The sequence below is a fragment of the Pagrus pagrus genome (assembly GCF_965226575.1).
Source record: "Pagrus pagrus genome assembly, chromosome: 13".
Classification (NCBI taxonomy): domain Eukaryota; kingdom Metazoa; phylum Chordata; class Actinopteri; order Spariformes; family Sparidae; genus Pagrus; species Pagrus pagrus.
Window position 1 is genome coordinate 3,155,625 of NC_140197.1, and position 27,126 is coordinate 3,182,750.

General features: G+C 41.3%; 1 protein-coding gene across 1 annotated transcript in view; it reads left to right on the plus strand.

Moving 5' to 3' along the window:
• Nucleotides 1–27,126, plus strand: part of LOC311268759 (carbonic anhydrase-related protein 10-like) — a 111,389-nt gene that overhangs the window by 64,616 nt on the left and 19,647 nt on the right. The window contains exons 4-6 of the mRNA XM_084372579.1: nt 21,375–21,560; nt 25,483–25,578; nt 25,908–25,980. Of these exons, the coding sequence (XP_084228705.1) occupies nt 21,375–21,560; nt 25,483–25,578; nt 25,908–25,980 (355 nt within the window). The remainder of the gene's footprint in view (nt 1–21,374; nt 21,561–25,482; nt 25,579–25,907; nt 25,981–27,126) is intronic.

A 27,126-nucleotide genomic window follows, 5' to 3' on the forward strand; every position in this document is an offset into this window, starting at 1 on the left:
TAGCCAGGCTGCTGACGGCAGCCGTGATGCTAACAAAGTGTCTCTGTGACAGTAATAGTTTTACCACAGGCAAATGCTAGAAGGGGTGAGTTGGGAAGTTTCTGCTTAAAAAATAAAGGCTCCATTCTCCCAAAGTTAGCACAGTTACAGATTTAGGCACTTTTTTTTGCCTGGGGAGTTTCACTGAGAGCAATGCTGTGTTTGTGAAAAAATAAGCAGTATTAAAATGCTTAATGCACACATCCAGTAAAAGAATATGCCTCCACAAAGTAACATCAGATTCTATCATGATTATAGTTTAGTATTGTATTTGTAGTAAATGTATCTCACCAGACATTTTAAAGGAGCCGCTTGTTGGTTTTGCATGTGATGGTGCCTCAGTCATGTTTGGAAACCAGTCAGGTGTGGTGACCAGATTGGTCGGCCAGTTTCCTGGCATTTTCATCTGGCACTGTTTGAACCACAGCTTGGAGTTGAGCGTAGGAGATACTGATGGGAAGCTGCAGGTTTAAATCATTTTCAGTCGCTCTTTGATCAACTTTATCACGCTCCTGCACAGAACTGAATGCATGTTGTGAGACCTCCAATGCAGGGGTTAGTGCACTGCCACGACATAGAGCGAATTTCCAGCACTAGATGAATAGTTTACAGCTACACAACTGTGAAGTGTGTCTGCCAATAGTACTCTGCCTTGTACAAGCACTTTTCAGATGGATCTGCAGACCCAAATCGAAGTTCTACAGAAAGGGTCATGTTTCGTGCCAAATCAAGCAAGGACTCATGTTTGATGCTTTGAAAGAACTGTCTGCTCGACGTACGACAGTTTACAGAGCAGATTTGTCACAGAGTCGACAGATTTGTGTACTGAAATCCATGGCTGCCTCCTCGGGTCTGAAGACACAGGAGTCACAGCAGAGTTAAGCATATTTAATAGTCACACTGGAACAATCAGATGTGAGACATGGAAGTGCAATTAACCTGAGGTTGTTTTTGAATAACCTGACTGGAATTATTGAGTAAGCATGTTATATCTACCATGCAAGAGACACATATCAGAAGTTCCTCTCTAATATCAAAAGCTTGCAGCCTACAAACTGGCCACAGGAGTGTGATGTGAGATATGCTGGAGCTCTGCACCTTATTCAAGCTTAAGAGTTGAGCGTCACAGAGAGGCAGTGCAGAATGTGAACGTGGCTTTACTCAAATGAATATTATGAGAGGAAATGAGGGCCACCAGTTTTAATTTTTGTGTGTTGGTCCTCCTGTGAACTGTCTCCCTAGACATTAGGGTTAGGGTTCAACAAAACTTATCTTGGCAAGGAACCTCCAGGTTAGAGCACCTGAAAACAAAAAGCAACTATGAGCCAAAATGGAGTCTGATCTGAGCAGTGAAATGACAAAAGTCAAGATTGGAGTCACAGAGAACACAAACGTGTTCTTTAATCACTGATTACACTCCCTTTTCTTCAGGAGTGAAACTATTTCATGTCTGCTTTCACTAATGTTTAAGGTTTTTGCTGACTGTAACTGGCTATATGAACCCATAATGTTCTCGTTGATATTTTGCACGGTGTTCATTGTGCGGCCTTCAAGGATTTTAGATAGTAAAAAATTCATGCTACTTAAAAAGGCCCTGCTTGTAATGTGCTATGAGAAACATGGAAACACACTGCCTGAATGAACTCTTTTGCATAAAACATGGAGCTGTATTTACTCATTGCTTTATTGTAAATGTGTTCATTTTAACACCAACCAACACACACACCCATGTATATCTTTCAAAGGACAGTGTTACAGGACGACTCAACCATAACTGCCATTTCTAATTCTACAATGACATTTTATCCATTTATCTCCCTTCTCTTCCTATGACAGTCGTCTTTAGAGTGCCGTTCTGCAGGGATGAAATATTTAAATTCTGAGTGGAGCCGTCTCTTCTAGGACGTCAGTGCCCCCATCGAGGGGTCGTAAGGTCTCACCGAAAAGCTTTAATGAGGATGAAAATGATTTGAATCCTATTGGCTGTCACAGTCACCAGATCCAAACACACCTGAACACCTATGGGAGATCCATCACCATCGCCACCAAACACTATATGAGGGAATACTCTTTGGAAGAAAGGTGTTCATCCTTCCAGTAGAATTCCAGAATTTAGGTTGTTCTGGTGGCACGTGTTGGCCCAACACCTTACTCAGACATTTAGGATCCTATATAAACGATCTACAATGCATGATGTAAATCATGCAACATTGATTAAACCAATCAGGTCATCTCCCATTTCCTTAAAAAGCCAGGTGCACCAGCATTGCTGCATGTCCCTGTGAGTGTAATAGTGATTCCCTGATCGGGCAGGACAGGTCATGTATATGATCATATTGAATAAAAGCAGATGGGATGTGTCATAAAAGTGCAGAGAGAGGCTCCAACACTGTACCAAAACTTTCTTCTTCAGCGTCTATGAGAGTCAGGAAAATAAGTCCTCTGGAGATGATCAGTCAGTTCCAAAAGAGTTTATTGTGTTCTCACAGACAGCAACACCAACAAACTTGAGTCGACCCCGGGATCAGACTGAACTAGACCTCTTAGTGCTCCTGGTTTTATACTGTTGGAGATTCAGAGTCTCCACTTCTTTTCTTTTGAAACGCTTCTCTAAGGCTTGGTTTTACTGGTATCTGGTCAAATCTGGAATTAGATTAGAGCTGTTTTAAAATCCCTAAATGTAATTCTGTTTCCTCTGCAGAGTTTCCTCTATCCTGTCAAGTTTATAACAGCTCTTATCCCCATACGCAGTGCTTTATTTTTTTCAGACAGGGTGCTGACCCGGCGGGTCAGAGGGAGCGAAAAAGTGAAGGGAACACATCCGCGGTGCCTCGAGCACAATGGACAGCGCCTGGCAGCTAGCAGTTAAATCTAAACAAAACCATAACTGTTGTTACAAACTGAGCATTAATTAATCAGAGCGCTTGCAATAATCATTCCAAATCAGCAGGGAGAGGGGCAGCTTTAATAACGGTTTGGCCGTCACTGCGTGACATGATCGCTCCCTCTCAATTTAAAATCAGATTTAAAATACCTGCAAATCAGACACACGTGTTTTTTGAGAAACTTCACTGGGAAGTAAAAGAAGGATAGGATAGATAACATTAAATGCCGGTCCCAATCTGGGAGGTCCCAGATCCTGACCACAGCCCTGCCATGACAGCCCTGCCCATACGTTATATTATACAACTTCTCAGATATTTGTTAAAGTTGAAAGACAGCAGATGTCAACCTACACAATGTGTTGCATTCCTAAATTTCAGTGTAGCCAGGAAGTTAAAAGACAAAACAACAGAATCTGAGCACTACGGTTTGAAACTTGGTGTCAGGGACTTCGTCTTTGGCTTGTTCTTTGGGGAAGGAGGCCACAGCCAAAGGTGAGGTGATGTTGAGCAAATCATGTCCTGCCAAGCAGCTCATAGTCAAAACGCTTACCTAATAAACTCACCTGCCTGTTATGCTTTGGATATTTACTCTGTTTGCAGGGTGCTATCAGTCATTTTGTACAGGCTGATAACAGTTTCAAGGGTGGATGTTCATTAATAGCCAATCAGCAACAATATCACCCCGCAGTCTATTATATGTCAACTTGTGACCATGCTGCTCAGAAAGGCCATCAACTCCATTTACGTCCGACACAGTGACAGAGTGACCTTCACACAAAGCAAAGAGATGCTGCAGAGAGGTGTGACAAGACAAATGACTGTCTTCACCAAGACTTTGAATGCTCTGCAGCGTGCTGACATTTTACTAATAGACTGCACAGTATACATGCACGTGAGTGCTTGGTGTGTGTGTTTTGAAAATGACAGTTCATTAGTCATATCCTCTCTCACAGACACAGTGCACAAAGACACATTCACCCAGGGACATGCACGCACCCACAGTCATATATCTGACAGCAATCTTTCATTAACTAACCCAGAGACCATTTGGACTTCTTTATTAGATTTCAGCTCATTTTGATGTGCCGTTAAATAATAATATCCAGAGAGCTGGCTGAGTTTGATCTTCAGGGCCAAGAGACAAATAACACTCTTGTCTGTGTTTGTGATTAGTGATTGCGTTGAGATTGCATCACCCATTCGATCCGTTTGAGCTCAGAAGAGCCGAACCATGTGCTCACCCTCCAGATCCCTGCACCAAAAAATGTTTATCTCTAAATGAACTGTGGTGAAGTTATGTAAAACAAAACTGTATTGAACGTAAGCCTTCCTAGTGGCACACAGTGGCAGAATTCCAGTATTTCTAAACTTGGGCCTTATATTTAAATGTTTTTGTGGGTAAGTGATTGAATGATTCATACTCACCAGATGTTTGAATCAATCCAGTTGATCTGCTCCGCTGGCAGCTGTGACACGGCTGTAATGGCTGCAGTGTAATCCTTTGGGGCAACTTTGACCGTCAAAGTTACGTCCACTAAAAGTGCTTGTTTTTGCCACTGGCAGGCTGCAATGACACATGCGCTGTGCTGTACCCCGCCTTGTGCCGATGCCGAAGATAGAGACCTTTATGTTGGTCTTTCCTGTCTGTGTGTGTGAGGAGACAACACCATGTTGATGACGTAAGCAATGAATGGACAATCACGTCTTGGGGCTGGCGTTTGGCGTGCTGAACCCTCCTCTGTGCTGCTGAAGTGTCTCAGATGGAGCATCTTTATGAATAAATGAGCCATCTGGTGACTGTTTTGAACATCCAAAGCATATTAATGGACAGAGGAGATATAAATTACAGCTGCAGCGTTTTACAACGACATTTCAAGCCACAGGAGGTAGGCCTCACACGAGTCCAGATAGATTTCAGACTGAAGACTGGTTATAAATGATCAGTGCTGGTGAAATATTCAGGAGAAATCAATAAAGATAGGGTGTTTCTTCACTTTATACTTGGAGGAGAAAGAATTGGGGGACAATAGAGGCAGCTAAAGGCCAATTTGACTTAGGTAACAAGAGAAATCTCAGCAGAGAACCGAGTGAAATAAATTGAGAAAAAGAAAGTGACTGAGAGAGGTGGTGATTAGGGAGGGGGGCTGGGTGAAGTGGGGAACAGGAGAAGAGAGAAGAAGTCAGGAGGTTGGAAAAGACGAGAAAAGAATAAAAGAGAGGTGAGAGAATGAGATGAGATGAAGGAGGAGAGGAGATGGAAGAAGACAGAGGTGAGCGTGGGGTCATTCAAACAAGGAATGAATCATTTTGACAGCCTATCTGTCTCTGTCCCTCTGCTGGGCACACACACACACACACACACACACACACACACACACACACACACACACACACACACACACACACACACACACACACAGTCTCTTTCAGCTACTTTAACACTCATCAGCATAAAGAGTCATAGGAGAAAATAAGTTGATCCCCATGAGTTTGACGTGAACACATGTATCTGCTTCTTTCTGTTTTCACAGATGAAATCTGAAAGGTGCTTCAGCCTTTTCCCGCTCTCCTTCACACCTTTAGTTTGGTTCATTTGGTCCGAACCAAGAGGAAATGATGGTGCAGTGTTGTCCATGTTCTCACTGGCTTCTTACAAACAAACCAAGAGCCGTAAACATGACCGTGGTTTCCGCAAAGTGCTCATAGAGAAATGACTAATTATGAGTGTTCTCAGTCAAGACTGCAACAATGTTATGACTAATACACAGGTAGAAACAGACACATAGTAAATGTGAAGTAATGCAGGGATTAAATTAGATTTAATTATAGTTCACCTTTTGAAGTATACTCGTGGTTTGTGAAAAACGTAAACTGCCAACAGTTTATTCTGGCCACTGGGCTGCACACCTGCTGTCTAAATGACCATGTGGTTAAAACTGTCCCTCTCAGGTGGCCTCAGGCTGGTTGTTGAGTCCGCGCCAAACTGCGATCGTCAGCTTTCACATCAGCAGTTGAAGCTGTCAAACATAGTATGTGACAGTCGGAACGGCACTCGAGGCAGATGCTGATATTAATATTTAGGAGGCTAAAAAATGGGATTTAATGTTTTGTTAGATGAACAATCTTGATATGGAATATAGATACACACTGAGAGGGATATTTAACATCTGACAAATGACTTAATGCTTTCTGGTGGGGCAAGCTGTAACAATGACACAGTTTTTAAATGACCTCAGACATCCCATTCGCCAGAAAAGATTGGCAATTTATGCTGTAACGCTGTGCCAATGGTCTGATTAGCTTTAGTCACAAAGACCACTTGCTTAGGGTTACAGTAGATAAACATCATACTGTGGATCAGAATACCTGGTTCTGTCGACACAAACAACAAGTTGTTCCAAGGCCTCCTTAAAAAATGTCCAATGGTTTTTTACTTGCAAATGCTGAAACACAGTCTTGAACAGTGGTCTCAGCTTGGCAGCCTTTTCGCCCTGTAACTCCACCACCATCTCCGCCACCTCGCAATATGAAAGTCAGTTCGTAACCATGTAAAGTGAACGTGATATGACACTGATGATATTGTAGAAATGTCAATGTTGTATGTAGCCTATGACAAGTACAGATGTGAACCTATCAGTGGTATGAACAACGTTACAGTAACTGCCAACATGTTATCTGAGCAGCTGGGCTCCCTCTAACCTCATTCGCCATTTCTTGTTACCTATTGGCCAATATACAGTATGAGACTGCACATCGTCTTTCAGCCCTACAAATGTTTCAAAATGGAAGGTCCAGGTGGTCCTGGTTTGTTTGTGGTGCAAAGCAGACCAAACACATTATTTTGACTGTAAACATGTACTTTTTGCATGAATTCTTAGGATAAACTACCATTAAAGGGCTTATTGATAACATTTTCATGAAGACAAATAGTTAAAAACAACACAGAGCTCGCAGAAAGGTGCAGAATAAAAGCATCTCTTTTCCTTAAAAAAATTATTATGATTGTGATTTGATGATAAAAAAAAATGTGTCGGGTCCAAAATGATTGTTTTGTTTATCTCTGTGTAAGAATCTATGTTAGTCTTGTAAGTTGCTATGTTTGCTTGCTAGCATTGGCAAAGTTAGCCCATGCAACACACTGGCAACCACTCGAGCGGCAGATGATTGGAGCAACAGCGGTGTTGTGACGTGAACGCAGTCGTAGGGGGAGATGGAACGCCACATTTAGTGTCTGAATGTGATCAATAACACCTTTAAATCCATTTGCTCATTGTGGTCTGTGAATAAAGTCATCTGTACAAGTGATTTATGGGCATATTTATATAAGATTGAATGAATTATCAGTTTAACTAGTGTTAATGCCCAGTTGACCTAAAGACAGTCACTAAAATTTGAATTCTTCATGTTAACATTAATGATGCAGGATGACTTCACATTCCAATCGATGAGTTAGGGGTCAGTCTGGTAAGCGTAAGTGTGAGCAGGAAGCGGACCAGCCAAAAGGCAAACAGCATATCAATCTATCCAACCTTCAGCTTTCAGCCAATCAAGCCCTGCAGCAGTAGCTGCAGCACTTTCCCCTTCACTATAACAGACAAGGCGTGATGTAAACTATATTGGATCTCTCTGCTCAAATGAAATTCTGGCAGGAAATCAGTTGTGCCCACAGGACGTGACAAATTAAAAGTTTGCAGTAGAGAGCAGGAGGCACTGAAGTTACCTATTGTAGTGCAGCTTTAAAGAAAATGATTAGCAGAACCTCGTTATGAGGCGGCTCAAAGGTGTTCAAGCTGATAACTTGACTGTTTTCCAAATTTTGACTTTTTTTTTGCCAGTACACAGAAAATGTAATTTAAGATGGGTTCAACAGGCATGACATTCACACCTGGTGTATATTGTAAAGGAAGATGGAGGAGGAAAAGAAATATGTGCATGCTAATCAAGGTCAAATAAGCCAGTGTATGAGCATGGATGTGATAAGGTCCATTAAATCGGACTTAGTTTTTTGTTTATCAGTGCTTTTTGGTTAGCAACTGGATCTATGATCTCAAACATCATCTTGGTGTCAAAACATCTGCTTCCATTGACAAAAAATTGAACGATTTTCAACAAGTGGGTTGAAAAAAAGACCCTCGAGATTATATGACCCAAAGACCAAGAGCTTCTACTGACCTACAAACTACCAACCTAAAGCCCCTTGAGGCGATTTCACATTTGCACAGTGTGGGAAAAGAGCTGTTTGATGCTTTTTGAGGCCATGAATACCCAGCATGCATTGCATCCAGAGCACAAAGATGTATTAGTTGTGTGAAAAGCAGATACACAAGTAAGGCCGGCATTCAATGATGTCAATTCAGCATATACCAAAGAACAGAGGTGATTATGGTTGAGGTGGTCTTAAACCTATAAATATATGAACTTAATTAAAAGATGGAGGTACTTAGTGTTTAATGAGCTCTTTGGATGAAGAAGAGGAATCTCTTTTTGGATTTGTTCTGGAATAGTTACATCCTTAATTAGTTAATAAGCAGATGTTAATAGCCTGGCAGTGGCTGAAGGTCACATGGGCCGACCGCTCTTCTTCTGAATGCAATCAATCAATCTGATGATTTCCACACACCTAATCTCATTAGTGGTACATAAAATCAGTGTTGAGGTGTCCTAGGCTCCACAATTAGAAAAGAGACATAAGGTTATGACATGTGCGCTACACTGAATCCCACCAAGGCTCTATTAGCAAAATCAATGCCTCTGTTTACTGCTGCAGTGTTGTCTTCCCGCTGTGTTTTAACACTGAAGAAACACTCCAACACTTCTGCTGCTAGATGTCTCATTATCTCCTCGATACTCCAACAAACTTGTGGTAGAGAGCTTTTGTAAAGAGTGTCCTCACAAGGAAAACTACAGTCATTTGTTCAAAAAACCAAAACAATGTGTACCTTGCGAGGCAGCTGGATCGAACACACAGGTATTGAACCAGGAACAGTCCTACAGGAATCGACTGGGAGCGAGAGCCTTGTGTTCCCACTCCCAGCTCAACGTGTACAGCAGCTTGGTCAGTGACAATCTATGTCGCTCTACCTGCCACAGTTGTGCATGTGAAAGGCTCCACGGCAAGTTTGCTATAACACGTAATAGGCACTAGACTTTCCAAACAAAGCTTGCTGACAAACAGTTTGAACTTATATTATAATATCATACATATTACGTCTTTTGGACTGATATAGCAACAACACAATAACGGTTTAGGTCAAGATCATAGTTTGGGTTGAATAACTACATTTAGTCTAATTACGCAAGTGACGTAACTCACTTCACATAATGTATGTGATGTAACAACGTCACCTACGTGATGGGGGCGACCGAGGGCAATTGTAACATCTCAAACTGCACGATGCAGAAGAGATGCAGAGCCATGAGATTCATAATGCACACGGTCCTTAATGAACCCTCTCTGCCTGCCAACGGACAAACTGATGTCTCACCTGTCCAAGTCTTTCTGCCAAAACACATTTTGGAGGTTTAAAATCATTTCATCATCAGTATTTTCCTCATACACTCTGAACCTTTTAATGTCTGTGAATTCAAATCTGTCAGGTTTTGACGACCATTCTGTTGTTTAGACTTTTAATGCCTTTTAATATCTTTGTCAAATGTTAGCTTTGTTGTGTTTTTGTAGCCAGCAAAATTAACCCAAATACCCTCATAACATTTGTTTTATTCTAAGCAAAGTGTTTTGTGTTCAGTTGAAATCCCTGTGTATGCTGTAGTGATGAACCCTCTCTGCCTGCCAACAGACAAACTGAGGCACTGAACTTTAGACTTAATCTGGAATGAATTATTTCATGGATATTAAATTGTTTGAAGCATATCTATATTCTTGGGAGTGTGTTGTGGTCCTTGGTATTAATTTGTAGGTGTTACACGTGTTGTTACAATTAGCCTGTGATAGACAGACGGTTCTTCCAATCACATCACATCAAGTATTTTTTTAAAGTACCTGCCCTTTCACAAACAGTGGTGCCTTTCCAGATTGTTCTGTGTCACAAATTGTTGTTTAAACAATGTTAAACTAATGTTTAAATGTTCAAGCTCACCTGACAGGGACCTCTCGTGCTATTGTGAACTAGAATGGTACTCAGTAGAGTGCATACCTCCACCAAGGCCCACTCACTCCCTCACTCACTCACTCACTCACTCACTCACTTACTGATACCAGCCACCTAAATACACCTGATTTATTCATCAAGAGCCATCTATTATTCCCTGGGGAATTATCGACTGTGAGAAAAAAGTCCTGGATCCATCCCTTAATTTGGATCCACACCAGCAGCTAATTGGGTCTGTTTTTCAGACGAGATTTGGGGACTTCCTCAATGGATCTGAAAGCTGACATATGGGTTTTGGAAGTTCACAGAAGGGGAAAAAAGTGTGAGTGTGACTTCCAAAATCAATTGGCTGATTTCCATAGATAATAGACCAACTTACAAAACAAATATGTCAAGCTATAATATGTCTACATGTTGTGTTAACAGGGTATTTGAACTGGATCAGATTTTCCACATCACAAATGAAACATATCATGCAGCTGAACAAAACGAAGTAAACATCTTTTTGAAGTGTGGATTAAGAGATGCTCAGCCCTGCAGCATTGTGTCTCTTTATCATGAGTGCTTTGCTGAGATCCCGCAGGGGGAGAGTGGTTGGAAATCACCGGCCTCCAGCAGCATAATGCTGTGAAAGAGCAAGCAAAGCAGAGCTTTCTACTCACCATCCTCTAGTGTGATAATTAAGCCCACAGTGTCAACAGAGGGATAGCCAGAGAGCTCGACTCTAATAGATACCGACAGAGCAGAGGACTTAAATTAAAATCTCGGCCCTCACTGCGTGCTCATTGGGTTACATGCATTATGCAGTGGCCTATTACAGCCCAGGCCCAGGTGGGACCGATCACTTCTCCTCTTTTAAATATTAGCATTTCATTTTCGCTTACTGTTTCTCGGAGGGACTGAAGCTCTTCCTAACCCATTTCTCTCTCTGTCCCAAAGTGTTTCTCCGTGTCTCTCGAACTTTCTCCAGCCCATTTCCCTCTGCCAATCACGAAAGTTTGTCTAATTCTGACCGTTTCTCTTTGCCTTATTATTCATTCATTCATTCATTCATTCTATCGTTCTCTGTGTTTCTTTGTGTCTTTCCTCCTGGGTGTGTAATTGGACCTAATGATTGCTGATTCTCTGTGTCTGTCACTATCTGTTTCCCTTCAGTTAAGTCTTAGTGTGAGCTGTGTCGGGCTGATAATATGCAGTATGCTTCCTATCTTCAGGCTATTTCTGTCCTATCAGTTGTCTGTGCTTCATGTATAATGATAGTGCATACCACAATAGCAAGTATTTACAGTTATATGTTTATCATAATGACACTTTGCCAGCTCTGTGAAGGATGGACATGTTTCTATTGTTGTATCCGGCTCATTTCACACTGTCATACATCTTTGCTAATTGCAAACTCAACCCTGTGAAGAAGCGAAAGGTGTGAGCTGAGCAGTGTTATTTTTCTGACTTATGACTTTTCTGAGGAAGCACAAGTCAACCTTGAGTCTCTCTCCTTGTGTATTTAAGTGTCTTTCGGTTTGCCTCTGTTGGTTTTGTCTCCTTCAACATTTCACATACTGTAGCCTAGATATGCTGTAACATTAACATGTGACTCATATATACAACAACATCCCCCTAAATGATATGCTTTTAACAAATGTTTGACACAATTGTTGTGCTCCTCTGTTAGCCTCAGTCTCAACACTTGCTAGCTGTTGTTAGCAGGCACTTTTTCACTTTGTGAGTCTGTGTGTATGTCATCATAGCAACATCTGGAGACACCTGTTGTTGCAAGAACTGCCACAGAAGTGGTTTTGAGTGTTTATGTGTCTGTCTGTGGACAGATTTTTGTCAGTACAATAGCATCACAATGCTGCAAGATACAGTCTCAAAACTTCACAGGTGTGTAGAAGGCCGAGTTTGAAGATGGGTGTCAGCTGAGAAACAGTTGCTGGAACTAGGGAGGTAGGAAGGCGCATGTGGACAGCTTTTGTCAGCGTGATAGTCACAGCTGTGCAAGATTGGAGTCAGGAAACTTTACAGGTGTGTAGCTGAGAGGAAAATGAAGGCAGAGAGTTGCTCTGAGGAGATACAGGGTGAGTTTGTTAATGTTTGAAGTTCGTTTCTCAACAATGTCCAAAGCATGATGATGATTCATGTAGAAAGTGTTACAATATAGAGAGAAGGTGAGGACCCAAATGCAGAAACATAGGGAGACAGGCAGGATAAGGAACTAAAGATAAGCTTTTAATGAAAAGCCAAAACCATGTAATACAAAAAATAAAAAAGGAGCAAACAAAGCTCAGACAAAGTACCAACTAAGACGAGCAAAGTACAACGAAGGAAAAACACGAGGAAAAAGCAGAAAATTAACATGAGGAACAAAAACCAGAAAACATACGACAGGGAGGAACGGGGAGACAGTGGAGGAAACAGGCTCAGGTGAAACACGGGAGAGAACGGAACGATCTGACAAAGACAAGAGGGAGCACAAAGACTGTATACACACACACACCCACACACACACACACACACACACACTAACGAGCGGTGAGGTGCAGGTGGAGTGAGGCGGGGAAAGGAACGGAAAAACACTGGAAGGAGGGAAATCACACTGTGGCAGAAACTGAAAAGCAACACACGACACATGAGGGCACAATTTCAAAATAAAACAGGAAATAAAAGAAAAAACAACAAAACCAGGATCATGACAGAACACATGTAAATACACGTTTTTCTTCTATTGTTTTGTGGAACAAATTTGTCCTAAGAGGCCTATTATAAGTATGCTAATGAAAAAATCTGATACTTAACAACTAGCGGAGAGTGGGGTAAGTAGTGCCAATTTTTGCTTAAAGTGCCTTTAAAGCAAGGGGATTACAGTAATGCCTCCAACTAAAATATGTACATATAGTTTAGGATGTTGTCCATCCCTGGGAACAATCACTTTGGATCTTAAATAAACTGTTTGAGAAATATAGCTTTAGAAAAAAAAAAGTGGTTTCGTGGCACAACTTGCGGGGTAAGTTGTGCCATTAGAGAGAATACACTGGGGTAAATTGTGCCATTGATAATTGAAGTAAAACAGATCTTAATCTCACAAACTATAATGCTATATAAAAGCAAGACACATTCAATACAAAATTACTTATTTAACGTTTATTTAAAGTTTTAACAACATCAAAGGCCACTTTTCTATAACAAGGCGGATACCATCACATGAACACCTAACTGACTCTTACTCTTCACAGATCCAGCCTACTAGGCCTACAACTTAACATCCTACTTGTCAGTGCTGCAGGGAAATATGAACTTCCAAGTTTTGTGGTGTGGGTGGTTTACTTAAAGATAGTTTACCCTGTCTAACCCTGTCTGTCTTCTGTTTGTATTTGCATGGCATGATGGATTTTGGTCTAAAATTAAGAATGTCACATAGTTTTAGTGATCACTGGCACAACTTAGCCCAGGCCCTTTGGCACAAATCACCCCAAGCCCACCATTTTGAATAAAATGCATCCCCCAGCTGTTTTGAGCTAGCATCATAAAACATGTGTGAACTGTTTTCAAAGTTGCCTATAATTGTTCAAACACAGCAATCAAAAAACCTTGATCATAGAAATTTCCTCTTGAGGGCAAAACATTGTTTTTTGAACTTAAATGTGCTTACCTCTCAAGCCATGTGTCTCCCTTCTTTGCAGGATGAGCGAAATGGATGCCTCTTCAAAAATATGTGGTCACACGACCAACTTCTTCTATGGTTTTCTAGATAACTGGGGTGGCACTACTTGCCCCTTGGCACAAATTACCCCACCCTCCCTACTACACAATGTGCTGTCATTGATGGATGTATTTCTTTGTGATCTGTAACTACAGAAAAACAGTAATGTGATATGAACTGCTGCTTGGTCTTGGAAGTAGAGCTCGGTTGATGCACTGTATTCAAATAGCACTTTCTAGTCTGAACGGCCACACAAAGCACTTTGTAGCTCAATTCAGCATTCACCCATTAACACACACATTCATACACTGGTCACAGAGGCTACCATGCAGGGCCACCTGCCCATCAGGAGCAATAACCATTCACACACACTTACACACTGATGGAACCGCCATCAGGAGCAATTTGGGGTTCAGTGTCTTGCCTAAGGACACTTCGACATGTCGACTGCAGGGGCCGGGGATCAAATCACCAACCCTCTGATTGGTGGTCATCCGCTCTACCTCCTGAGCCACAGCTGCCCTACAGCTGGTTACTAATGTAGCCAGATGACTAGTCAGCTGGACATTTGAATTTGCAGCTAAAGTTAGGGCAGACAGACACTTTTGCTCTTTTTAGTTTTGGAAAGGATAAAAAAAAGTGAGGGGTTTACAGATCCAGTCTGAAGCTTCCTGAACTGCTCACAGACTATCACCCAATAATATCAAACATGTATGATATTTACGATTTACAGTCTGGGTGATTACGTCAGCACCCTACTCCGAGCTGGTACACAACTACCAATGAGAGAGGCCTCCCGGAGCAGCTGACAGTGCTGCCATCAATGGTAAACATTCTCGCCCATGCTAATTCTCATCCATGAGGCTAATGCTAGCTCACACTCAACTAGAAAGTTGTTCAACCACACTAATCTCAATTTGTTTATGTCTGCTTCCCCATGAGATCACCTGAGAGGGATCACGTCAGTCCTGCTTCGGTCTGCAGAGTCATGAAGCCAGAGCACTGAAGCCACACCTCCACTGCTGCAGACAGCGCTGTTTATTAAATGTGTAATAATATTGAACCTCAGCTAGAATGTCAACAAAATGCATGTCCAACATGCAATTTGTTGACATTTTAATGCATTAACTGACCTGTCATCAATCTACACAATGATGATACTTGACATAGCGGGCTGTACTTACGGTTTGTCACAAGTTAATAGCTAATTTGATAATAATTGCAATTAGCTAGTTAGTAAACATCAATGACATTTAATTAGCTAACTTTACTTTAATCAGATGTTAGTTGGACTACATTAAACTATGTTTTGTTTTAGCAAGAATAACAATACTATAGTGTAGACATACGGTTACAAGTAAAAGTCCTGAGCGCTGCCATCAAAATAAACTAACAGTACTACCAGTTAAAGTACCATGACTGATTTTATAATGTATGTTGTTGAATTGTAAACACTGATGTTTTAATATATACATGCAATATATATTACAGCATTGCATAGATGTTATACTGTATATACAGTGCAGCAGCTGGAAAAGGTGGAGCAATTTACTATATATACTGCTCGCTCATCGTCAGTCATTGTGATCATCTTATCCATAATATTAAAGATAATAAGTCATTTATTTGATTATATTGAATCTAAATGTACAAAGTAAGTTATCAAAAATGTAGTAGCAGTGTGATAAAAGGTACAACAGCTTGTATGCCTCTGAAATATGTGAGTGGAAAGGAGCAGAAAATGGAAATACTTGCAATTTTCAGGTACTTTCACCTGAAAATTGTAAGTACAGGACTGAAGTAAATGTGCCGTAACTTTACACTGCTGCACAGCACTAAGCGTTATGAGAAAACCCCCTTCCATCCGAGATTAAGCAGGACAGAGATCAATGGGAGATTGGATTATACAAGTTTTACTCACTGTACCAATGTAAGGACAAAATGTACGTTTTTGACACAAACACTGACAAGATGACCGGTTTTCTGTGAGTTCTGTAAAGGAATATGTCATTTCTCAGGTGTTGCAAATGTTAAAAAAGGCCTGTCCTCAGCCAAGTTAGTCATAGTTTTGTTATACTAAAAACTGTTGTCTGGGGGGCAGGGCACAATTAACTGTGAGTTTAAGTTATTATGATTCCCATCAGATCATTAAAAACATTCAATTAAACATAAAACCTACAAATGAATAGTATTTCAGAAGTGTCCCCATGTTTTCGGTCAATGGCGCTTTTTGGAACTGAGAGCTACTGTACGTGAAGCACGTGACTGTGTGGCGGCGAGATCAATGAGTGTCGCAACTCTCATATTCAACGGTGCCGGTTAGATGTAACCCGAGTGATGTCATACTGATGTCATCAGGGTTATCTAGACTTGGATGTGAGCTATAAATTGGGGATGCGGAGCATGATCAGATGTGAGCTGTCCTCTGTTGCTTCAGTCTTAACGATTATTTTTAAAATCTGGAAGTTATAAGTACCAGTTTCATGCATCCGTGGTTCTGATGGGAGAAACAACAAGAACCTACTCAGTTCATATATTTTAATGAAAGTTCCAATGGCCTTGTAGCTTAATAAAATGGTGGATGAAGCTGAAAGCTGTGCTCATCTACGAACAGTGCTTCAGTCAGAGCATTAACAGACAAACATGTTGCTCCATTTCACCTCTCTGTCAGCAGCCTTTGAGCCAGCTCCTCATTAGATTTCATGTCCAGCGCTTTAACCACTCAGCCATCACGGCTCTGCTTTTCTTCAGTTTCATCTTAGCCATTATTCATGCCCTCTACACCCTGTCTCCCCCTTCCCAAACCTCGTCTTCTTCTCCCATACTTCCCTTTTCTACTGTTTCTAGATCTGCAGTTTTTGTTAGTGTCATGCTGCGCCTACCCTTTTGTAATTCTGGCTATCCTACCTTTTCTCAGTCTTTCCTCTCAGTCCATACATTCAATTCCATCACATGCTTGGCAGAAAACAGACGAGGGCTTTGAAGATTTGCCTCACGCTGGTTTGCTTTTCAAGGGCCACACATCAAACAGCTTTAACCTGTTTGTACTCGATTACTTGGAGTGTGTTTGATTTGTTTTCCTCGCTCCAGTGCAGGGAACTCTCACATGCAATTTGCCAGACCCCACCTGCTGTGCAACAAGCCCGCCATCTAATGCAGTTTTGTTAAAAGATGTGGAAATCCTTTGAGAACCGAGCTTCTCTGCTTGCTCATCTGTAGGAACAGCTGCTCCACCACTGTAATTATTCTATATCGTAGAACTGAATGTAGAAAACACAGCTGTCACAACGATGTTTCGCACTGCAGCTTCCATCACACTCTCCTTTGTAACTGAAGCAGCTTGCTATTAATACAGACATATTTATGGCTATTTACCCCCCACTGGACCTGATGTAAGAACCAGGTGCGCTAACAGATTTGTTCTAACGAGAACTGGTCCCCATTCACCAGTTTTCTTGTGTTTATCTCTCTCAGGCACTAAACAAATCCACAAGTAGTCCAAGGATGCTGTAAGACCTACATAGACGGTCTGTGTTTCTCCATATTTAACTTTAGCAACAGGTGAAGCATCTGGATCAGGGAAGTGATCCAGATGCTTCACCTGTTGCACCAGGGAACACCAGAGAACATTGTCTCTTTAAAATATGATCCATTTTCACCCAAGTAAGTAAATAAAGTTAAATGAAGGTATTTGTAGAGTAATCAATGAGGCCAGGTCTACAGAGAGACTCCACAGCAGCGTCTATCTGGGTTGAAGATTGATTGATGGTGGATGGAATGATATTATTGGTTGAAATTGCTTTGTTCAAGCTAACGTTAGCACACATAAAGTTTTGTTTTACAGGACAAAGACATGACTGGATTTTGAAATAAAATGACAAAAATGGTTATTATGTAATGTTTTGCCATTTATGGTAAATAGGTGCATAATATGACCGTGGGTCTAAAAGGGTTCAAAGGCCTTTTTCCATTTCAGCTCAACTTAAAGATCTGGTCACATCACAAAGAGGCACTGTATGTTTTTTAAAGATTTCCTATAATCACTGCTGACACTGGCATCTTTTCCCTCTCAGGGAATATTTTTGAGAAAAACAGTTGACCACAAATGGAACAGAACTTCTAACTTCATATAATAATCTGGGCACACTGATGATGCTGATGATCAATGTTTACAAACACACACCTACTCGCAAACAGATGGCATTCATGAGGTTGAAAGGAGACCTGTACAACAGGTTTCTGTAAGTTTGTGTAATCACAATCAAACACAATTATAAGCATACAAGCCTGATTTAAAAGGGTTGACGATAAGAATGCAAACACATATCCCTGTATAGAACACTAATATGAAAGTGCTTGGCCTCTGTGCTGCCTGTCACCGAACCTGTCGACATAGAAGAGTGAAAAAGTCATTTTTAGATTCTAAATCCTTTGGCTCTTTTATAATGATGTTGAGCTTTTCTTTAAGGATTATACTGTGAATTGATTTCAGGCCGGTGAGTAATGGTTTAATTTCATACTACCCCAGCAGTGGCATGCTACAATTACACCGCGGCTGAGTGCTTTCTCCTCATTTATTATATGCAAACTGCAGAAATGAATATGTGAATGCAACCATAGTCATATAATATGTATGATGAATATGGCATGCATGCGGGTAAAGAGCATTAATGGTTTATGTGTTGCCAGGGGCGTTTGTGAGGAGCTGATGACATCCAGCTCAGGGGCCATGTGAACAACAGGAAAAGCTGTTTTAATCCACACAAACAGAATCACTTTATGTGTCCCTGACTGTAAATACAGAGCAATTGTATAACAGGACAAAACAAGGCACAAGGGCCCGCGCTCATACAAAAGCATCTGAGGAAGACGGTAAACAGGGCCTCACTGTACAGCTGTACAGCACAGTGAACGCCCTCATAAGAGTCATCAGTGATTTCTTGATGCAGGTGAATGCTTATGCTGGTTCTGCTTGATCTTAGTGCCGCTTTTGCACGTTGGATCGTAACATGAAACGTGGGTCAGTATCTCTGGGAATGACCTCCAATGTTCTCTTGACACTTCTCCAACAGAAAATATGTTCATTTTTTAGGCCGAGACGTTAACATGTTTGTTGACATGGCCAGAATAAATTGGTGAAATTGAGATTTGTCAAATTTGTCGTGAAGCTTTGTGTGCGTGCTACCTTTTTACCTTGGGTGTTTGTTGTGTCTATTGTTGGCTTTACCTCCTCTCAAGCATTATCTCTGAATGGGGTGCAGAGAAAAAGGACTAGAAAATTCACTGTTCTCTCTTAAATCGTCGTCACTTTCTGCTCAGAACTGCAGGACTGTGTATCTTTATGTGGATCATGGCCGTGGTAAGCAACAACTACAGTACAGCATGTATTCACTCTTGTCTGACGCCTTTTTCACATCTTAAATTAAACAATTTACATGCTGCTGAGTGACTGGAACGTCCATGTTCAGGGACAGTGATGAGAAAAGTGAGAAACCTGTCAATCGAGTAAAAGCACCTCCAGAGAAAACATGACTAACTTTTTGTGAAAATAAAATAAAGTGGAGTGAAGGTCCTGTTACAACACTTGGAATGACTCTAACTTTGGTGATGATAAATCTTAAATCATCTCAATTCTCTGTGGGTTCACATTAAAATTGTGAATACATGTACAGTATGCATTTTTACATAAAAAACAGCTTCTTCAGAACATTGAAGCTCCTTCATTTGTTTTGTTTTACTGGTTGGATGACTGTGAGAGGTAGGACAGTGTTCTAAGTCCTTCAAAGTGGCCATAGACCCATAACATATTAATTTATTATCAATATGGTATGGGCCTATCCAATTTCATTTATAGTACATGACCAAACACACACAACCACTGGTTCTTGCCCTGCCTGCAGCATACAGTGCCTCCTGCTCTGGTTGACTTTATTTAACTCAGCACAGCATCACATTAATATCCAGAGTGAACAAGTGAAGCAGAACTGTCCTCTTGTTCCATAATTAGGCTCAGGCAGTCAGCTCACTAAAGTCTCCATGAAAGATATGAAAAAAAGAGGTTGCAGTGAAACCCTGTCACACATCACAGCACATCCTACTTTTCCATTCTGCATTTCATCAGAAGACAAAGCTGCTATAGTTCCATAAGTGGGCCATGGAGCTGCTAGGGCTGGAGGCAATGGGATTACCCATGTTAAAAATAAAAATGGGGCTCATTACAGCACTTTGTGTGAAAGTTTCATTTAGCATAATGTTACACTTAGAATTCTGACAATAATAATAAAAAAAACACCCACATGGTAATAGACAAAAAGCTCGTTAGAGCTGCATTGAATAGCAACTTGTTGGGATGCCACCACACTGTGTGAAACTGAAATAAAACAGACTGTGATCATCAGCTAATTCTTTTTGACTCAGCTGAAAACGGTACAACATCAATATATTGACATTTACATTTAGGGCATTAGCAGATGCTTTTGTCCAAAGCAACTTACAACAAGTACATTTGTCACAAGAAAGAAACCACAACATATCACCGTCGATAAAGTAAGAATGAAAAAATAGAAGGGAGGGAGTCATATTTAATGTTCAACCTCGTCAACTACATTGATTTTTGTAAATAGATGCTTTTTGTGAATGTGAAGCAGCAACATGTTTCAAAGAAGTTGTGACAGGAGCAGAAGCAGACTGAAAGTTGTGGAATGCTCCAAAAACAACCTGCTTGGATCATTCCACAGGTAAACGGGTTCACTGGTTCATTGGTAAGATCATGATTGAAAGGGTCAGACGTTCACAAACGAGGACGGGGCGAGGTCACCACTCTGTGGAACACATGATTGTATAAAGGAAATTACTACATGGACTCAGGAACACTTCATAGAACTGTTGTCAGTGAATGCAGTTCATTTGTAAATTACTGTATTCTGTTCTTTTTGTGTTTTACACAGCGTACCAACTTTTTTGATGAGTTGTATTTTCAGTGCATGATTGCGACATTCTAGTGCTCAATACTGAATTTTTCTGGCAGAGCCCTATTTGCACAGGACTAGTACTATCTGGAGACCTGTAGTAATTTGTAATTATTGCAGAGGACGTCTGTGATCTTATTGCAATACGAAATCTGCCATGTCTGTAATATGAAAAGTATAAATTTCTATCACATACTACCGACCATATTTCACCAAACACACAGGTCATGTGACAATACTTGGCATGGCAATAATTTGGGATCATATTACTTTCTAAACATCTGTTTCTGTTGTTAATTCCCGCTCATAATAAAGTATGTTGAACAGCAGTCAACAGCTAGTTAGCTTTAAATAACAAGTGATGTTAGTATGTAGGAAATTCCTGCAAAAGTCAAAGGTTCAGTTTGTATGAAAGGTTTCTCATTCCAAACTCATCAAATACTGGCGCTTTGGGATGGCGGCCAACCCAAGATCCAGAGTGTCAGTGTTTGACGAGTTGGGAACGAGACAACATTCTTACAAGGCGGACCTTTAAGAGCACAGAGGCACCCACATGTAACATTAGTCTGTCTGAATATCTCCACTTACCATCAAAACACACCAGATATTAGATATAAAATACTGGCAGTGATATTACAACAAGCGCATGGTTGACCTATCTGTCTCTCTGTAGATGGGAGGCACCATGTACAACACAGGGAAGCACGTGTCCCTGCGGCCAGACAAAGCCCACCTGGTGAACATCTCCGGGGGCCCGCTGGGTTACAGCTACAGGCTGGAGGAGGTCCGCCTCCACTTTGGGAGCGAGGACTCCCAGGGTTCTGAGCACCTCCTCAACGGACAAGGCTTTCCTGGAGAGGTAAGTGACAAGACAGAGACGATCCACACTGGATTAAAGAGGCTGTATTTAAAGGAAGAGCAGAGCAGTGAATGCTAACAGGCTGATAATTAATGATGGGAGACAGAGACATTGGCAAGCTCATTATGATTAATGACTACATGTTTTTTTTTATATATCTCAGATGAACACACACTTGCAAGTGCAAACACACACAGGAAACAGAAAAGGGTACACAAAACACCCACACTGAAGAAGTTATTCTGAAACAGTCATGTCTCGTTAAAAGCAAAACTTTTCATATATGAGCAATTGTTGTTGTAGCTCATCTCAAAGCGTGTTATCAGTCTTGAGTCCAGACCAGGTTGTCTGAATTAGAAAAGCGAGTGTTTGTCTTCATGAAGTTTGGGACTGTGTGGAAATTCTCAGAGCTTCTCCACCTTTAAATGGTCCGTGAACATGATGCTGCATTTATGTTGTAAATCTGGTATGTCCAGAGGGACACGCAGAGATGTTAAAAGGAAAATGTAAACGTTTAAGATCCTTCTCTCTCTTCCTAAGCAGACTAGGTTTGTGTTTCTGCATCTGAGATTTTCTGGAGGAAGATGTAATCTTACAAGTGGAGTCAAAATTCCTCGAGCAGAACAAAAAAAAAGACAAAGAACTGCAGTTACTGGAGGATGAGGTGTAGTTTATGAAGCCTAGTTCAAACAGAATCTTTAAATAATCCACCAGGGCTAAAAACTCTGGGCAGAGTTTGCACGTTCACACTTCATAACAGTTAGTCCAAAGTTCAGTTCGCTTATACAGCTCAGGGTTGTATAATGAAATGAAAGTTTGTAAACTGCTTCATGTTACACACACATAGAACATATATACAGTTATTTATACACATACATACAAAAAGACATACTGCATTTTTTCATTTTTATTCGGGCGGATGTTAACAGCAGCAACAAGATGGTGATGTTATCAAAACTTTTACATCAGGTAAACACTGTCCATCAACTCTGACGTGATGCACCAAGCATGGATGTTATAAACAGCCACCTCTCGTCATCCAGCTGTGGTCCTGCAGTCATTCTGTGCTCTGTCGGCTCAGAACACCGACCGCCCTTCGAGTGCAACAGCTTGATTTGAGATGTTGTGGTGGAGATAGGTCTCTGTGGACACAACAGTCTCTGATTTCACAATGTTTGGCCAGCTTGAGTCCCATTTGTCCATTTTACCTGGACATCATCCAGGAGCAGCCTGAATTCCAAGCCAGATGAGCATGGTCCATAACTGGATCTCTTCCTCTCCTCCCCGGGTGGTTGGTCAGGTTGGATGGTCAAAAGAGACAGTGTGCTTCAATTTGATTGATACAAGATCCCCTGCGAGCTGTAAACTTACACTACCGTCAAAAGTTTTAGAACACCCTAATTTTTCCAGTTATTTATTGCAATTCAAGTCGTGCAAGTCCAATGAATAGCTTGAAATGGTACAAAGGTAAGTACTGAACAGCCAGAGGTTAAAAAAAAAGGTTTGATTACCCAAAAGTGAAAAATAATGTACATTTCAGAATTATACAAAAAGGCCTCTTTCAGGGAACACAAAGTGGGTTAACAATTTAAAGCTGTTCTGCAGCAGTGAAGGTTGAATCAGCCTTGAAAGCTGGTGCTACTAATTCCTACAGGTGTTCCAACTTTTCTTGATTACTTACAACCCCCTCTGTCTGCATAAAAGCAGTGTTGGAACACACTGTGGTACCAGACCCTCATGAGCATCAGGTGAACAGTATTGTACTGCAGAAAGTAGTGTGTTGCTACAAAAATGGCGAGAAAAAGGCAATTAACAATGGAAGAGAGACAGACCATCATAACACTTAAAAATGTAGGCCTTTCCTACAGGGAAATTGCATAGAAAGTCAAGGTGTCAGTGAGTACAGTTTTCTTCACCATCAAAAGGCACTCAGAAACTGGGGGAAACTCTGACAGGAAGAGGTCTGGCAGACCCAAAGCCACAACTGAATCAGAGGACAAGTTTCTGAGAGTTAACAGCTTGCGTGATAGGCGGCTCACGGGACAACAGCTTCAAGCACAGCTTAATAGTGGTCGTAGTAAGCAAGTCTCAGTTTCAACTGTGAAGAGAAGACTTCGAGCTGCAGGTTTGACAGGACGAGTTGCAGCAAGGAAGCCATTGCTAAGACGTCAGAATAAGACAAAGAGGCTCGCCTGGGCCATGAAACACCGCCATTGGACTACTTTAGACTGGAAGAAGGTATTATGGACTGATGAATCCAAATTTCAAATCTTTGGTTCATCACGCAGGATCTTAGTATGCCGCCGAGTAGGCGAGAGGATGGTTCCACAGTGTGTGACATCAACTGTCAAACATGGAGGAGGAAGTGTGATGGTCTGGGGCTATTTTGCTGGATCCAGGGTCGGTGACTTGTACAGAGTGAGAGGCACCCTGAACCAAAACGGCTACCACAGCATTCTGCAGCACCATGCAATACCCTCTGGTATGCGCCTAGTTGGTCAGAGGTTCATCCTACAGCAAGATAATGACCCAAAACACAAGTCCAAGCTATGCCAGAACTACCTCAGGAAAAAAGAACAAGATGGTAAGCTTGAAAACATGGAGTGGCCAGCACAGTCTCCAGACTTAAACCCCATTGAGCTGGTTTGGGATGAACTGGACAGAAGAGTGAAAGCCAAGCAACCTACAAGTGCCACACATTTATGGGAGCTTCTGCAACAGACTTGGGAAGAACTTTCTGAAGAATATTTGATCTCTATTGTAGAAAGAATGCCACGAGTGTGTTCAGCTGTTATATCTGCCAAAGGTGGCTACTTTAATGAGTCAAAAGTTTAGAATACATTTTGGTCTATGAATTGATTCCATGTTTTCTTTTTCAACTCAAATTGCTTATTTGTTCTATGCTTTCATTTCAGAGTGCAATGAGACACTAAACTGAATAATTTTCCGTAAAAAACTGGAAAAAGTGTGGTGTTCTAAAACTTTTGACCGGTAGTGTATGTCAACTTAAAGTCACAGCACCTGCTTTGTGATTTCCACTTATAAAATACCAGGTGAGGATTCAGTGAGGACTGACCATTAACCAATATACAAAATCAGACATTTTGGAAGACAAGATCACGGCGACACTAGAGGAGACTGAAGCCAGGAACACACCTATGTGTATCAAACTGCAGTAACCCCAAAATAACCAGCAGGAAAATCACAGAGCTTTTTTTACTGCTGAAACTGTACCAGAAGAAAGATGTCTCACCTAAAAAATATGTATATCCGGTTAAGTGTACGCTATGTCCTTACCATTTTGGGGCGCTTTACATTGCTGTCAAACAGGCTTTTCCTTTGGTGTAGGTGGGACCTATTAAAATACAATATGTCTTGCTCCTGGTATAGCTTATGCAGTAGAAAGCCCTGCTTCCTGCCAGCTGCTTCTCCACTCTGATGGACAGCTGTCAGACAGTCATCTACTGCAGGTAATACACTGACTAGGGATAAGCGCCTCATACAACCCCACATCAAAAGACCCCAACTACCCCTTTAAGATCAAAACTGATTGAAAGACTGTTAATAATAAATAAGGCCCCTGATCCACAATGCAGTCAACATTAACAGAGAACACCAACAGCGGCAGCAGAGGCAGCCTGCCTATCTGGCTACTAGCTCCAGTAGCTGGTGAGCTACTGAAGCTTCTACACCTTCATATTTTGCAAAGATGCGCAGGTTAATATTGCTGTGCCACTTTGTGGTGTGACCTGACCTTTCTGATGAAACTAACCCATTCAATAAGACCAGTGAATAAAGAGTGATGAATCAACAGTACTGACAACCAACGAACCATTTCCATCAAGTGAAAAATAGCACACATGTTCTGGTCATTGCTTGAGTTTAGCTTGTAACGCTCTGTGTCACTGTGTGTCTCTGTCAGGTCCAGCTGATCCATTATAACCAGGATCTGTACGCCAACTACACTGAGGCAGCTAAGAGCCCTCATGGCATCGCGGTGGTCTCCATCTTCATAAAGGTCAGCAGGTCCTTCTGGATACAATGGAACATAATGAAGGGCCAATTAGGAAATAGAGCTTATCGGGTGGTTTAACTGACTCGTAACATATGGTACATTATAAACATAACCTCTCAGTCGTGGATTATGGATTTTCATTATACTAATGTAAGGATTGCAGGACAGGAAAAAATAGATCACTGTTTCAATCCGTAGGCAATGTGCTTCATGCGTTTGTGTGTGTGTGTGTGTGTGTGTGTGTGTGTGTGTGTGTGTGCGTGTGTGTGTGTTGTGCTGTGCTGCGGCTTGTGATGAATATTTGACCCCTCTCTCTCTCTGACATCTCTCAGCTCTCTGAAAACTCCAACTCCTTCCTCAACCGCATGCTCAATAGAGACACCATCACCAGAATCAACTACAGACGTAAGACACACACACACACACACACACACACACACACACACACACACACACCAACGAAGCCTCCCTTTGTGTTTTGTTCCTAGACAAAGTCTGTATCTTGTTCTTGAAATAAAATGAGGTCTTTATATAAGCTGTAAATAACCTTTTTGCTACAAAATATGCAAATATTATAGGACCACAACAACACATCCTCATACCTAAATGATTGAATAGGTTGGTCGCCAATGACTCCCAAAACAACATGACAGTTGAAGCGTACCAGCCACAGGCAACCTAGACCTTTGTTGTACGCTAGCAGTTTGGTTAGGTTTAGGAAAAGATTGCGGTTTGAGTTAAAATAAGTACAATGTTAACCCTTTCACACTGGACAAAAAAAAACCCACCCACTAACATCTGGCTTTTGTCTTCAAGGCAAGGCAAGGCAAGGCAAGTGTATTTGTATAGCACAATTCAGACACAAGGCAACTCATAGTGCTTTACAGGCGCATACAATTACAGTAAAAGCATTTAAAATACATTAAAACAAAACATTAAAACAAGTTAAGAAATAGACATTAAAACAAAACATTGAAACAAGTTAAGAAATAGGAAAGTAGGCTAAAATAGAATAGATTTCCTATGCCAGCTTCCTGTTTTTTTGCTGGATTTACCTCCCATTGTTCTACTTGTCACTCGTCCCAGTGCACTTTATATTTATCCTCAAGACCTGGTCGTCACCGTGATTTCAGTTTGTTTATGCTACAAATTCTGAAAAAGCAGCCAACCAGCGGTGATAACCTTGAGAGACCCCTTGTCTCCACTTGGTTCCACTCGGCCCTGAGTTGGCCCCCAATCCAGCGGCACAACAGCTTAATAGGAGAAAAATACCTTTTCTTCTTGTTAGCTCCGGCGTTCCCAGAACCCGGTATTACTCTGCCCTGAATTGGTCCGAGTCGCCCAACTATCACAATGATCAAGAGAAATCCAGCAAAAATTACTATTCACAATAACAGAAAACAAAAGTCAAAGAGAAAATAAAAGTTACAGTGCAGTTCAAAGCCTTAAAATTGCTTCGGCGAAAGGCAGTGTCAAACAGAAAGGTCTTACACTATAGGAAAGCTGCAGTAAACAGTACTGTTTTCAGCCCTGATTTAAATGAGCTGACAG